Genomic DNA, 14,880 nt, shown 5'->3' on the forward strand with positions numbered 1-14,880 from the left:
GTCTTGTAGTGCAAAGGAATTCCACCAATCAAGATTCCAAACATGTTGTCCCTTACCTTCTTAACTTTTTCTTTCCCCAAGCATTTCTATAAATAGCATATGGCATTTTAGCTCTTAATTAACAATCCTAGCGGTTGTCCTTAATAGTTTCTTTTTTTGTTTCTTCAGCTGCATATACCTGAGCCTATTCTTTATCTCCCTCTCAGATGGACTCCCTATCACTTTCAGGTATTTGCAGGCACCAGTTTTCACCCATAACCATGTTGGATTTCAATCAATCCAATCATAGAATAGAGAAGGCTGGTTTTGTTAGGAAACCGGAGAAGGGAGGGTTAACAATCACTCAAGTGGCGAGTCCGTTGCGTCGGCCGGTGATTGTTCCATCGTTAGATAACGAAACCGTAGACCGTCGTGATCGGAACCACGTTGCATGGACGAGTGTGAGACAAGAACGATGGGAAGGGGAGCTAGTTGTGCAAGGAGAAATACCTTTATGGCTGGTACGTATACTTAAGAAAATCATGAAAATTTATACATTTTATTCATTTAGAATGGAATTTAATTTTTTATTTATTTTTCAGATATAAAAATATAAGTCTAACAGTTAATATCTTTAAAATTTTTATGTTAAATTTAAGTTTATAATATCATTTTTTTATCACATGGCTATTGAAGTAATGAATTTAATAAAAATTAATATTATGCATGTTTATTTTATAGTCTATATCCAGGGTTTATGATTGTCTCTTCCAACAATTTAATTTAAATTATAAAATATGAAAAATATAGGTACTAAATTTCTATAAATAAAAAATTCTAAATATAAAATAAAAATAAAATACAAGGACACATTTTAACTTTTTTTTTTTGGATAAAAACATGTTTATTCACATCATGTTTACTTCTGCAGGTCCTTCTTTCCTTGAAAATGTCGAAGAAAATATTTAAATTTTGCTTCCAAATAGCTTAAAACACAAAGTATACACCAAACTTTGTATATTTCATCATAATTAAAAAGAAAAAAAAGGTCCTAAGGGTCCCTTAGGCTGCCACTGAAAAGCAGAGCTACTTTTTTTTATTTGCTTCTTTCAATAATATTCTATTTCTTACCAACACCTACGTTGGTCCACCGTCCACTTAAAAAAAAACAATCAGATTATACGTGGAATCCATAATTCATCGTATTTTACATCACCTATATAGTCTATATGGCATAAAATCTTGACGACTTGATAATATTTTTATGAAAGGGTTTATATACCAGATTTATATAAACATAAAAATGTTTATCTTATATGGTGATTAAATCATTAATTAATTTACCGTAATGACATGCAGAAAGGGACGTACTTACGAAATGGCCCAGGTCTATGGCATATAGAAGATTACAACTTCCGTCACCTCTTTGACGGTTATGCAACACTAGTCAAGCTCCAATTCGAGAACGGCATATTAATCGCGGGTCACCGACAAATCGAATCCGAGGCCTATAAGGCTGCAAGGAAAAACAAAAAGGTTTGCTTCAGAGAATTCTCAGAAGTACCTAAATATGAAAACTTCATGGCTTATGTTGGGGACATCGCAAAGCTTTTCTCCGGTGCTTCATTAACCGATAACGCCAACACCGGCGTCGTCAAGCTCGGAGACGGCCGAGTAGTTTGCCTGACGGAAACTCAAAAAGGGTCCTTAGTTATCGACCCTAACAGCTTGGAAACATTGGGGAGGTTGGAATATAGTGATAGTTTAGGGGGATTGATACACTCGGCTCATCCCATAGTGACTGATGCCGAGTTCTTGACCTTGTTGCCTGATTTGGTGAACCCTGGTTACTTGGTGGTGAGAATGGAACCAGGGACAAATGAAAGGAAAGTGATTGGGAGGGTTAACTGTAGGAACGGACCAGCTCCCGGTTGGGTTCATTCATTTCCAGTGACTGAACATTATGTTGTGGTGCCTGAAATGCCATTAAGGTACTGCGCTCAAAATTTACTCAGAGCTGAACCTACTCCATTGTATAAATTCGAGTGGCGTCCTGAATCTAAAGCCTTCCTTCATGTTATGTGTAAAGCTAGTGGAAAAATCGTAAGTGATTCATTTTCTTTTTCATTGTGCTATGTTACTTATATGCTGAACTGAAAGGGTTTAAAATGTGGGGAAATCTTTTTGAAGGTGGCCAGTGTGGAAGTGCCATTATTTGTTACATTTCATTTCATCAATGCGTATGAAGAGGAAGATGAAGACGGTCGGGTGACTGCTATAATCGCCGATTGTTGTGAACATAACGCTGACGCCACCATTCTTGATCAGCTTAGGCTTCAAAATCTTCGCTCTTTCAATGGCAAGGACGACTTATTACCGGATGCAAGGTAATTTTCATCTTGAATGGTTTTATTTATATACATATGGTTGATGTCTCCCGGCTCTGTCGAGAGCTCTATGGGTTCATAGGCCAAGGGTACATCATAAAAGTTAAGTATCTTCTCCGATCAAAGTTTTATCTTTTAGCAGCACTGCTGAAAGCCCTGTCAAGTTCATAAGGTAGAGTGCCAAAACAAGAGAAATAGAGAAAAGAGTTTGTGCATGATTAGACCCGACCCTATACTTTCTTTTTTTTTTTTTTTTTTGTTGAGGATTAAAACTCTCAGCAAGTTCAATCTTGTTCTCAATCAGGGTTTTATCTTTCAACTCTACAAAAAAACACATTTTGGCTCATAAAGTGCCTTGGAATTCCATAACAAGTGAAACCATGAAAACTGAAGATTTTTGTGCACAGTTATACTTAACCCTTAACCTATGATCTAAGTAGTAGCATTCTCACTTATAAATGACTTGTAAGTCATAGATCATAGAGTCGAACTTTCGACAATAAGAGGGGTCATACGTATATATAGCTGAGGTCAAAAGATGTAGGCCAGCATAAAGTCACCTCCTTAGGCTATTTATATGCTTAGATTTAGTGATCTTGATTTTATATAGCATAAAGGGACTTCCTAATTATGAGTTCAGAGATTAATACAGTGTGATAGAAATTAATGACGTTGTTAACTGATTAGCAGGGTGGGAAGATTCACAATTCCGTTGGATGGGAGTCCCTATGGGAAGTTGGAGTCGGCTTTGGAGCCTGATGAACATGGCAGAGGCATGGATATGTGTAGCATCAACCCTACAAAGTTGGGTAAAAAATACAGATATGCTTATGCTTGTGGAGCCCAACGCCCATGTCATTTCCCCAATACCCTCACCAAGGTAAATTTTCAATTCTGATGATGATTGTGGTGGTGGTGATGATGATGTGCTGAAGTTCATTTGTGTATGATATGGCAGCTTGATTTAGTAAAGAAGAAGGCAAAGAATTGGCATGAAGCAGGAGCTGTGCCGTCTGAACCATTCTTCGTGGCTCGGCCAGGGGCAACCGAGGAAGATGATGGTGAGCTATTGATTGTATTCTTTCAAATGGATTTTCAGCAAAACTATTGATAATCTAATATGATTGAATTAATCTTCCTTTCCCTTTTGGTTTTTTCATAAAATGTTGCAGGAGTTGTGATCTCCTTGATTAGTGAGAAAAATGGAAATGGGTATGCTTTATTGTTAGATGGATCAACATTTGAAGAAATTGCAAGAGCAAAGCTCCCTTATGGTTTACCATATGGACTACATGGATGTTGGGTACCCAAAGAATAAAAATCACTACTTCACCTTCCTCACAACCAGAATCTTCTCAGGGTTCATATATAAATCATGACCAAATGCTGGTGATAGCGTTGCCATATGATAATACATATGCATTTGACAAATTAATATGAAGAAATAGAAAGAAAAGAAAAGGCACTAAGAACAAAAGAAACTATATAATCAGCCATGAGAGAAGTTTTGAACTTCACAACCGAGATTATCGACTGATACATACGTTTTTCCCCACTTGTGAAGTTAAAAAAACTCCATTACCAAAGTATGAAATAGAAACTCTAAGAAAAAAATAGAATGTATAGTTAGTTTGTGCCGTGCAGGAGTGAAAGATATGTAAGCATTCTTGACAATATATGTAAGCAAAAGTAATAAACTATCAATCTTATTATATATATAGCAAACCAATCAATGCCATAACCTTTACAATAATAAATATTACTTATTATAAAAAATGAGAAAGAGGAAATAGTATTTTGTACCTGTAATAGGGGAAGCTTATCACAGTAAATAAAATGCTGAATGTACCAATGCCTCTGTTGTTTTATTATGATTTTACATCACTATTTTCCTTGTGCTGAAGAAGGAAGGCACTCCTTTATTAACTCCTGGATCCGTTTCTTCAAAATCTTATCCTTGACACCTGTCAGCATGTTTCGGTAGAACAATTCCAACCTAACAAGCCCGCTACGATCTGATGACTCCAACATGTTTTCCCATTCCCTTGCAATATCAAAAGTGCCAGAGTTCTGCAACGAGATCGGAATATCTTGCACTTCAAAAGGTTTACCAAAGATTGAACCATGAAGTATGCTTGCATAGCGTTCCATGGTGGAAAGTTTTGATTGGAGGAGCTTCATCTCTTCCATGGCCAAAGATAACTTCTTCTCCATCTCCGAGACTCCATCAGAACCCTTTTGATCTACAATTTTATCATCCTGATTCAGCTCTTCTTGCTTGAAATCCTCATTCAGTGGAGGCCACAGCACGATTGTTGGGCTGAAACAGTCAACAGTTTTACCATTTCCAAGAACTCCACTCCTTCCCCTGCCCCAGGACCATAGCTTGTATCCATCATGTGCAACAAGAACAGTATGTGCAGCTCCACAAGATACTTGAACCGGATCATTAAATTTAGGTCCGTGTATCCGTAGGGGAGAAATGGCGTCACCTGAATCTGTTCCTGTAAAACTAGCATCGGGGCATAGACCTAGACCCTTTTCCATTCCCCATGACCACACATCTCCGGCTGATGAAACAACACTAGTGTGAAACAATCCACAGTCAACAGAAACCAGGTATACAGGCTGCGGTAACTCTTTCACAGGTTCAGGAACCAATGCACTTCGGGTGGTTCCATGCCCAAGTTGCCCCCTGTCCCCAAGGCCAAACGTCCAACACATACTCTCAAGTGTGTCACTTGGTCTCTTTTTACGAGTAAGCAAAGCAGTGTGGAAGGCACCACATGCTACCTCATAAACCGTCCATTGAATGTCCTGGCTAAACGTTCCAACAATTTCAGGACGAGCCCTACTCTCTGTATCTCCTAGTCCTAATTGGCCATGGCCGTTGCCACCCCAAGAGTAGCATAGGAGATCATCACCTTTATGCCTTTCTCCAGCACTGACTAAGGCTACAACATGCTCATTTCCACATGCAACCTTAACAACAGTATGGCCGTGAAAATCCCAAACAGGAGTTGGAGTAAAACAACTCACAAATGTCAAGCTTCCGTCACCATTGTTATTCTCCTGTGGATAATTGCCCCACATCCAAAGGGCTCCAAGATTATCAATAGCAAGAGAAGTCATTCCTCCAGCCTTGACTGCACAAATCTATGGTAGAACAAACAATGAGAAGAATATAGAACATAGCATTTGAAGTGAACTCCAACAGCAAATAACTTATGACATACCTTAAAGGGTGCTTTACTCTTCGTCTCTAACTCATCTTTTGATTGACCAGGGGAGCCCAATTCAAGAAACCGCTCCATCAATTGAGGTGCCAAAGAATTCTCCCCATGTAGACCAAGTTGACCATCCATATGGCAGTCAAGGGATACACCAAAATATATAAATCAAGAAAACATATAAAATAGATGATAGCAATGCAGTTTCCAGGAACAAATTTTGCCATAAAACCAACGATAAAAAGGATACATACGTTATAACCCCAAGACCAAACTGATCCATCATCTGCCATATATTCAGTGTAGCATTTTAACAAACATAAAAAAGACTGATTCAACAAAGAACAATTTGCATAGTACCTAAGAATATAATAATAAACCTGCAAGAGCAAGACTATGATAAGCGCCAGCAGCGACAGCTATAAGCTTAAGCTCTGAGTTCTGGAACTTGACCCGAACCGGGAAAATCTCGTCGGATTCTGAACCAGTCCCGAGTCTCCCAAACATTCCCCTGCCCCATGAATACACGTACCCATCCCCTGCAAATTCCATTCATTGCAAAAACACCTTAACTTTGAAAATTCTTATCACCATATAGAGATTAGGGAAGGAGGAATTGAGGTAATAAACGAAAGCTTACCAGAGAGAGCCAAAGTATGAGCTTCACCGGCGGCAACCGCAACAACTTTGTGCGGCATGTTGCCGGAATCATCGGCTGTCCCGGCAGCGGATTCCATATCTTTTCCAGAGAGTATGAAGCTTTAGTATTGATATAGTTGAGAGAGAGGTAAACACTACAAAGCATATGAAACTGATATAAATCGCGCTCGTTAAGCATGAAATACAGAGCTTCGTTGATGTCTGAAAACGATTTGACTGCTTGGTAATTATCTCTAAACATTGGGGACAGTTTTGACTAAAAAATAAACTCTAGTGTTTTCTCATTTAAAATTTTTAATATTCTCAAATTTTAATTAATGAAGTCTGTTTTTTAAAATTAAATGAAGTCTTTTATTTTTATTTTATCTATATATAAAGAATTTGTAAGAACTATATATCTGATAGCAGAATGAATCAAATTTATTTAATAAGTATTGATTTTTTTTTTAGTATTAATTTACATGAAAACTCACATTTGATTGAGGATCCATATTTGATCTACAAAACATAGGGGTATAGTATAATTTTTACGATAATAAAAATATAATTTCACAATTTTAATAGTCTATATTTTTATAATTTTTATCAATTTTAGGGAATAAAGTATAATTTTACATTTACTAATTTTAAATTTTAAATATTTTAAAAGGTCTAAATGAAAATTATTTTTATTTTAGGGAGGACTGGGCCCTGGCCCTGCCAACCCATAACTACGCTCCTGGATAATTTATATTACAAATCTGATCAGAACTACTCATTTTTTATAAAAAATTTGTGATTTAACTTTTGATGCAGCAAGTAAGGGAAAACGGTTTTTAATTGTTGGTATCAAAAGTAATATTAATAAAAAATAACAGTGTGGTATGTTAAAAAGAAATGAGACTTTGTCATACTAAAACATAAAAAAAACTCAATTAAAAGAGACGTAACTATATTAAAGAAGCAAATCCAAATATAGGGTCGGTTACCGCTCTACTATAGAGCTATTGAGGAACAAGAGGACATTAAGGATGTTAGATTAATTATACATATTACAAATATATGTATGTTATCAACAGATTAAAACTAAATATAATAGTTTATCTTTATATCACGGTTGGAATTTACGTGTAAATTCGTTAACCATTTTGTTTTCATCTCGCATTTAAAAAAAAAAAGGATGACGTCCATTTTATAATTTAAAGGGAATTACGTGTTGGAATTCTATATATCGGTCCAAAATGAATGAACCAATGAAATTATTATAAGGTTATGGAATCAAATATTGGGACATATATGGTTGTCACCAAAATGACTTGAAATTTGAGGAGATAGAGACCAATTTAATTAAATAAACAAAAGTATTCCTAAGGTGTTAAAAGGTAATTAACTTAGGTATTAAGAAAATTAGGATAAGGGCAGCTAATCAACATATTATTTGCTAAACTCATTGCACATATCATATGGACTCACCTAATGAGTGACATCATTTGAATATATATATATATATATATATATATACTTATTATTTTCTCATAACCATACAGTATGAAATTTTGTATCCCTTATTAATTATTTAATGTTATTGATATATTATTTTAGTAATCTTTTAATCTAAGTATTGGATTCTCAACTCTAGACCTTGAATCTAGGGTCTAGAGTTTAAAAGTTCGAGATCTAAGGTTCAAATTAACAAGATTTACTAAAGCGATGTGTCGATAACATGAAAAATATTAAAATAACATTAAATAACACATAATGATGTGACATTTCATTTTATACAATCTTTTCCATTACTTATAATTAATTGTATTGTTATTAAATTAATGAAAACTTTTAATTGTGTAAGGTGTATGAAACTCTTACTTTTAAACGGTAGTTTCTTATTCAATTCTATGTTATGACTAAACGATAAGTCAAATGCTCTCATCATAAGATAGGCTATGAGTACAGGTGTTTATAGGTGGATCCGATCTATTATTCAAAAAATAAAATATATATTAATAATTTTATATTAATATTTTATATATTTTATGGTAAAATTAAATAAAATATTTTTATTACTTTTAAAATAGTGAAAGGAATCATTTTGGCTGGCCAAGTCTATTGGGCTTGGGCTTGAATTTTTTAAAAAATTGGGCCTAAGCTCAACCCAACATGAATACTTCCACTTAATGTTTTAGTTGAGTAAGGATGATGGGAGAGAAGTTAACAACAAAAACGGTGTAGTAATTTTATTTTTAATAAGTTTTCTTTAAATTTTATAATTTCATACTATTTAAATAATTTTAATAAATTTACATATCTATAATTTCATAATATTTAAATAATTTTAATAAATTTATATATCTTTTAAATTTTATAATAATTTATAAATTTTAATTTTTTATTATTTTATAATTTATACTTTTTAATGAGAATTTTAATTTTTTACTTAAATAATAAATGAATCCCTCATAAAATAATTAAAATAAATCAAACCATTGTAAGATAATAAAATTTATTTAAGCCTTCAAGTTGGCATTCCATGTCCGCTGTCATGTCATTATTTTATGTTGTTTGAGTTAGACAAAAATATTATTTTCTAATTAAGGTCAATTTTCTTCCTCTTTTTTCAATTTCAATTTTTCTTTTAGTTTTTTTTATGGCTTCACTTTTGATTTATTTTTTTATTTTGTTATTGTACCACTTTTAATTTTTTTAGGTGAAAAGTTGATAAAATGGATGAACTAATTTGAGCTTTAAAAAGCAAAATTTTATTTTTTTTATATTTTGAAAACTCTTAAGCCATTTGCTTCTTCTTTTTTGTTTTGTCTAGCGACGATGTCAACCTCTAAGTTAGCTACTGTCCGTCTTTTTCTCCCTCACACCAACCCTCTATTTCTTTCTTCTTTATGTCCACTCCATGTGTTTTCTCTATTTTTAGTTTACAGATTTATTTTGTGGGTATCATTGTTATCTTCACAAGTTGTGAATGACAGATTACGATTTTTGTCATTGTTGAAACTCCAATAGCCACCAGCAGTTTCTCTTGAAAAGTGGGTGGCTTTTCATCGGCTTCTTAATCTATTTCTATTTTGAGTGTATTTCAGAATAATAAATAATTTCACGAGTCGGTTTTGATCCATGTTATATTAAGTTTTATATGTTTTTTTTTGTTTGTTTTCTATTATTTAATAAGTCTTCACTTTTAGAAGTTTTTGTATGCTCTTGTAGCATCTTTTTTTAGTATTGCCTATGCATGTAGTCTTACTTTTGCAAGTGATTTTAAGAATAGTTTTGTCGCCGTCCTCTCCAATTTGGTGGATGCTCGGTTCGTTTTCCAATTTTTGTCTATTGCTTTAGACCATCAGGGGTGAATTTCCTTATCATGTTAAGTGTTTGCAATCACTCTAAATATCTCGTACTTGAGTTGTGACAGGGTCAATTGTCAACATGTCATAATGTTCTACTGATTCTGAGGCTGAAGCCTTTATTGTGTTGATGAAGATTGTCCTTTACCGTCTATGACGGTTAATAATCCTTTATAGGTTTTTTATTATTTAGCTTATATACTAAATGATAAAATGAATATCTTTTCAATTTCATTTTTTTTACTTTAATTTGGGTTTTAAAGTTTAATGGGTATTGGGTCTAAAAGTCTTAATAGATTTCGGCTTTTAGGAGTATTGAAATTTAATGGGTTATATAAGTTTAATATTTAAATTTAGATATTAAAACCAAAACTCGACTAAATAAATAAATTAACCAAATTTTAAAATCGATTAAACCTAAAATTTTAAAAACCAAAATTGAATCAATACAAATACAAATAAGCAATTATATTACCATAGTGAAAGGGTTTACAAATATTTATAAAATGATAATAAAATATCCAATACATTATTATGGAAGTTTTACACTTCACTTCTTAAAAGTATAATAAAAAATTTAATCAAGCGGCAAGTAATTTTAATTTAATTTAACTTTATAAAATTAAAAGAATTAATTGCCATCATCATTGCATCTAAAATAAATTGAAAATGCATGAAACATGTAGTATTGGCAGTAGCAAAATCATAATGATGGGCAAGAAGTGGGCCAAATCTCTCTATTTCCCCGCCGTTAAGTGGGGCCCCACTTCGTTAACGGCCCGCCCTAACATCTACCTTTTTTTTTTTTAGACCCCCATCCCACTCGGAAAAATCTCATTTGACTGCGCGTGCTTCTTCTTTGCTTCTTCACAAAGTTTAAAGCCATTACTATAGCTCATGCTACGTTACTCCAACATTTATACTGTATTATATATATATATATATACATGAAAGTAGGTACATTGAAAATCATGTCCAAATTTTGGTGCAATCTCCTTTCTTGTGCAATTCACATGACAAAATCCTACGAGACACCCTTCTTTTATTCACCCAAGATATTGCTATCTCCATTTTTTATTCTTTCTTATTTTTAAATATTTGTGTCTTAAACCATATATTTCAACATTAAATATATACAAAGCATATAAAAGAATAGGAGTGAAAAGTGGAGAAAATTTACACGATGTGTGGAGAGTCGTTGGTGATAGTTGTGAGCAGAGTATCTATGTAGGGGAGTGTTACTGAAATGAGATGTTATATATAATCTGATGGTACTAAACTTACGGGGTCTTATCTTTGTTGCATGTGAATCTTCGAATAGATCTTGATGTGATCTGACGCCAGTCTATAAAATAACCTTTAATTAAATCTTTTTTTTTTTTTTGGTCATCAATCAAAGTGACTGATTTGATGAGATATATTGAGCAACTTTTTGTAATGATATAGAGAAGATTAAAGAAACACAAGTGTATTAGATACTTAAACTACACGCTTGTCTTGTTGCTGTTAATTGCTCACCTACTTTTTATGATGTTCGTCGTTAACTACAATTTAATTTGTAAACATGATTAGAGTTATAGGATTCGAATCTTAATCCCATGATGATATGGGAATTTGGAGGGCCAAATCTTATAATTTGCCACTTAAGTTTCAAGTTTTCTTTTCTTATTTTTTAATATATATCAAATATACAAATTTCAATCTATTGACGATATTAAAATATGGGTCACATCTTACTGTTTACAATCCTTGTTTTGGAACCAGGTTTTGAAGAGTTGGAACGAGGGCCAACGATGGAGGAGACCTATATATAAGGAGGAGGTCAAATTTTTGTTTCGGTCTCTCTAATTTTGATATTTTATATAATTTTTTAAATAGTTTATTTAATTTCTATAATTTTAAAAATTATTTTATATGTTTCCTATCAAATTATCCTCTCTAAATATTATAAAATAATAATATTTTTATTTAACTAAATCTATAAATAAAAGTATTATAAATCATGTGATAAATATATGAATAAAAATTGGACAAACGGGATATATTTACTACAAAGCAAATATAATTTGAATATATTATTTTGAAATTACAATATTTAAATAAAATTGGATGTCTAAACTAAAATTATTTTAATTATTGTTTATAATTATGCATTGCACGGGTATTAAATCAAATCACTAAAAAATTAATATTAAACGTAAATTGTTTAAAATTATATAGAAATTATAAAACAATTTAGTATGATTAGGTTTAAGGAATAATTTATTAATATCATAAAAATATAAAATTTAAGTTATTAATAATATAATATTGATGTTTAATAATTATTAATAATTTGGTTTAAATATAATAATATGTTAATAATGTCGATGTTTAATTAATAATTTTAATAATTTTTAAATTAATTCATAAAGTTAACTTATTTTAATTATAAACAATAATTATATATTTTAACTAAAATTTAATATTTTTATTTTATTTTATATTTTTTACAATCATAAATAATTTATTTAAAATTAACATATTTATTAAAACTATAAATGATCTAAATAATCTAAGTTATTCATATATTATTAATAAATTCATCTAAATAATTATCTAAAAATAAATCATTTAAATTATCTAAACAATTTTTTCTAAAATTATCATAAGTTAACTATGCATTTTTCAAAAGTAAAATAAATTAATAAATTATATGCATAAATATTATAAAAACTATCTAAACAGTAAGTTTCTATTAAAAGTAGCATATGAGAAAATAAAAAAGGCTACAGATAACTTTTTAGAAGAATACCAAATCCCCAAAAAGAATTCCAAGCAAAATACCCATAAAAAACACCAATCAAATTTATCCAACCAAAACCCTATAAAGAGATTCCTTGGAATTTCGATGGGTGTTCCAGGCGAAGACGGCTCTAAGGTCAAGTACAACAAAAATTGGTGACATCGACGATGATGGGCCGCATCAAGCTAGGGTGAACTCCAAAGATGAGGATAGTTTAGAGCGTTGTTAAAGCTCTTGAAGTCCATGACGCACATAGAAGTGACTACGAAGTGCATTGTCCTTTTGTTTTATGATTTAGATCATTAGATATGTGTTTGTAGACACGACTTCACAAATATGCACATATATTGGCATATTATAATAAAATTGCATACATATTTTTATTGATCTTTGATTTTAATAGATACGACTCCATAAATATGCATAGATTGTTAATCATTTTATTATTTTAATAAATAATTAAATACAAAATATTTTTCAGGTATTATTTATATTAATATATATGTGCACAATATATTTTAGTTAGATATTATTATATATTTATCCATATATATATCTTTTAGGTATTATTTATATTGAATATATGCCCAAAAAATAGTATATATTAATAATTATCTATTTATAAATTCACAATAATATACCCTAAATGCACGTATAATCATTTTAATCAATAAAATCTATATATGCATACATATATATATATATATATTAAATATGCACAGATAATATCCATTTGATTATTTATCCTTTAAAAATGGTTTAATGTTCAAATTTTAAAAATTAATACAATATAAAATGATCATCAAGATAAATAATATTTAATTAAAATAAAGATAAATAATATTTATCTTAATATTTAAATTTCTTATCACTAGATTTTTAATAATTGTAATTATTATTTAAATTAATTATAAAAAATTATTTTAATTATTTCATTAAATTAAAAATTATCTTAAAATTTACATTTAAATTAAAATTTGGTGATTGATTGCAAGAATACCAATATGTTATTTTTTAATATTTATTGTTGAAAAATACGAAACTAGAAGTATTAATAAAGTGCCCACTTTACTAGTACTGGAGCTGTTGAGTGACAATTTTCATATTTGAGTATTGACAATTTATTGAACGGTTTGAATAGATCATATTATTCGGGAGACTCTTATTGAAAATTAGATCGAATTAAATCACCCAAAAGAACATGGACATTTGAATTGGATTGAAATTCTATATGATTAACTGACAAGAGTCCACGGTTGGCTTGTGGGGTGAACTTAGTTGTGAGAGTATTGTTCTTCAATGTTCGAAAGTGAGAAGAATCATCATGGGGTGTATTATAGATTAGGTTCACTTGTTGTAATTGGTAAAGAGGGTGAATATTTCTCACCGAGCTAGGCTCCACTGACTTAAAGAGACTGAACTATGTAAACAATCCCATGTGTTCTTTGTGTTTTTAGTTTCCAGATTCGGTGCCAAAGAAGTGTCTACTTTCCTATCACTCCTTTCAAGCACTTAGTCTAATCACTAGTTTAATAATTTCATTTATCATACAACATAATTTAAGGATTATAAAATACATAGTTAAACAAAAATCAATGGCCAGCTAAGCGAGAAAAATTGAAAACCGACTTGAATTAAGGTATTTAGACGGTTAATGGAATGCAAGTTAAAAATTGCCCCGAAATCGAATTGAATTCTATTGTTTTATTTAATTTATAATTTTAAATAAAAAACATTTATTTTATATCATAAAATTAAAATTAATTATATAAAAATTATTGATTATTATTTATTTAAAAATATTTATGAAAAATACTTTAAACCTTTTCCAAGTAATATTCAAAAATCGTAAAATAAAAATTTAAAATCTAAAATTAGTATGATGAAAAATCGAAAACCTAATTAAACCAAAATGAATTAAAGGTATGGTTAAAAATAACAATAATAAAAAATTCAACCAAACCAAACCGATAATTACCAGTAGATTTCGTTGCCATTTTTAGAATTTCAAAATATTTTTTAAAAAAATCTACATTATAACGTACCAGATAGTGGATTGTTTTTCCACCTTTGTTTGTAGATTAATGTTTGGTCTTTATAAAACACTATTATACAAAATTAAAGTCATTGCCTTTTAAAAACTTACACAGGCCAGGAGGCAGGAGGACATGGTCAGCTGGCGTCAACCTCACGTTATAACCTCTTGTGGGGCACGCGTCAAACTATTATTCGTTGATCCATTTTTTAAAAGAAAAAGAGGAAAATTTTAAAAATTTGAGCGCAATCTTCTTAGTGGCACCGTTTTCAATGGAACAAGCGAGAGTGGCGGGGTATGTTAGCACTTTTAGCAGCCACCCTTTTTTCTATTAACAGCCGTTGACATCTTGCAATAAAATTAATTAAAAACAAAATTACCACTAAACAACACCAATTTACTCTTCTTTTTTTTGCCCTTTTGTATTAAGCCATTGTTGTGTCCCATTCCACCTTTATCTTTTAAGCTTAAA

At 31.1% G+C, this 14,880-nt stretch overlaps 2 protein-coding genes across 3 annotated transcripts; one reads left to right on the forward strand and one right to left on the reverse strand.

The window, feature by feature from the left end:
• The first annotated feature begins 111 nt into the window (after positions 1–111).
• Positions 112–4,080, forward strand: LOC105762895 (carotenoid cleavage dioxygenase 8 homolog B, chloroplastic). Its single transcript, XM_012580895.2, has 6 exons — positions 112–500; positions 1,339–2,082; positions 2,170–2,366; positions 3,057–3,246; positions 3,325–3,427; positions 3,539–4,080. The coding sequence occupies exons 1-6, from the start codon at positions 207–209 to the stop codon at positions 3,682–3,684; spliced, it is 1,674 nt and encodes a 557-aa protein (XP_012436349.1). The 5' UTR covers positions 112–206; the 3' UTR covers positions 3,685–4,080.
• LOC105762821 (ultraviolet-B receptor UVR8) lies at positions 4,047–6,464 on the reverse strand. Of its 2 annotated transcripts, XM_012580780.2 has the most exons (5): positions 6,237–6,464; positions 5,977–6,135; positions 5,847–5,882; positions 5,603–5,727; positions 4,047–5,522 (listed from the first exon to the last, which is right to left on the reverse strand). In XM_012580780.2, the coding sequence occupies exons 1-5, from the start codon at positions 6,331–6,333 to the stop codon at positions 4,251–4,253; spliced, it is 1,689 nt and encodes a 562-aa protein (XP_012436234.1). In that variant the 5' UTR covers positions 6,334–6,464; the 3' UTR covers positions 4,047–4,250. The 2 variants fall into 2 exon arrangements, with proteins under 2 accessions (XP_012436234.1, XP_052489677.1); XM_052633717.1 differs by lacking the exon at positions 6,237–6,464 and having other exon boundaries at positions 5,957–6,078.
• Between the last annotated feature and the right edge of the window lie 8,416 nt (positions 6,465–14,880).

The sequence above is a fragment of the Gossypium raimondii genome, chromosome 7, assembly GCF_025698545.1.
Source record: "Gossypium raimondii isolate GPD5lz chromosome 7, ASM2569854v1, whole genome shotgun sequence".
Classification (NCBI taxonomy): domain Eukaryota; kingdom Viridiplantae; phylum Streptophyta; class Magnoliopsida; order Malvales; family Malvaceae; genus Gossypium; species Gossypium raimondii.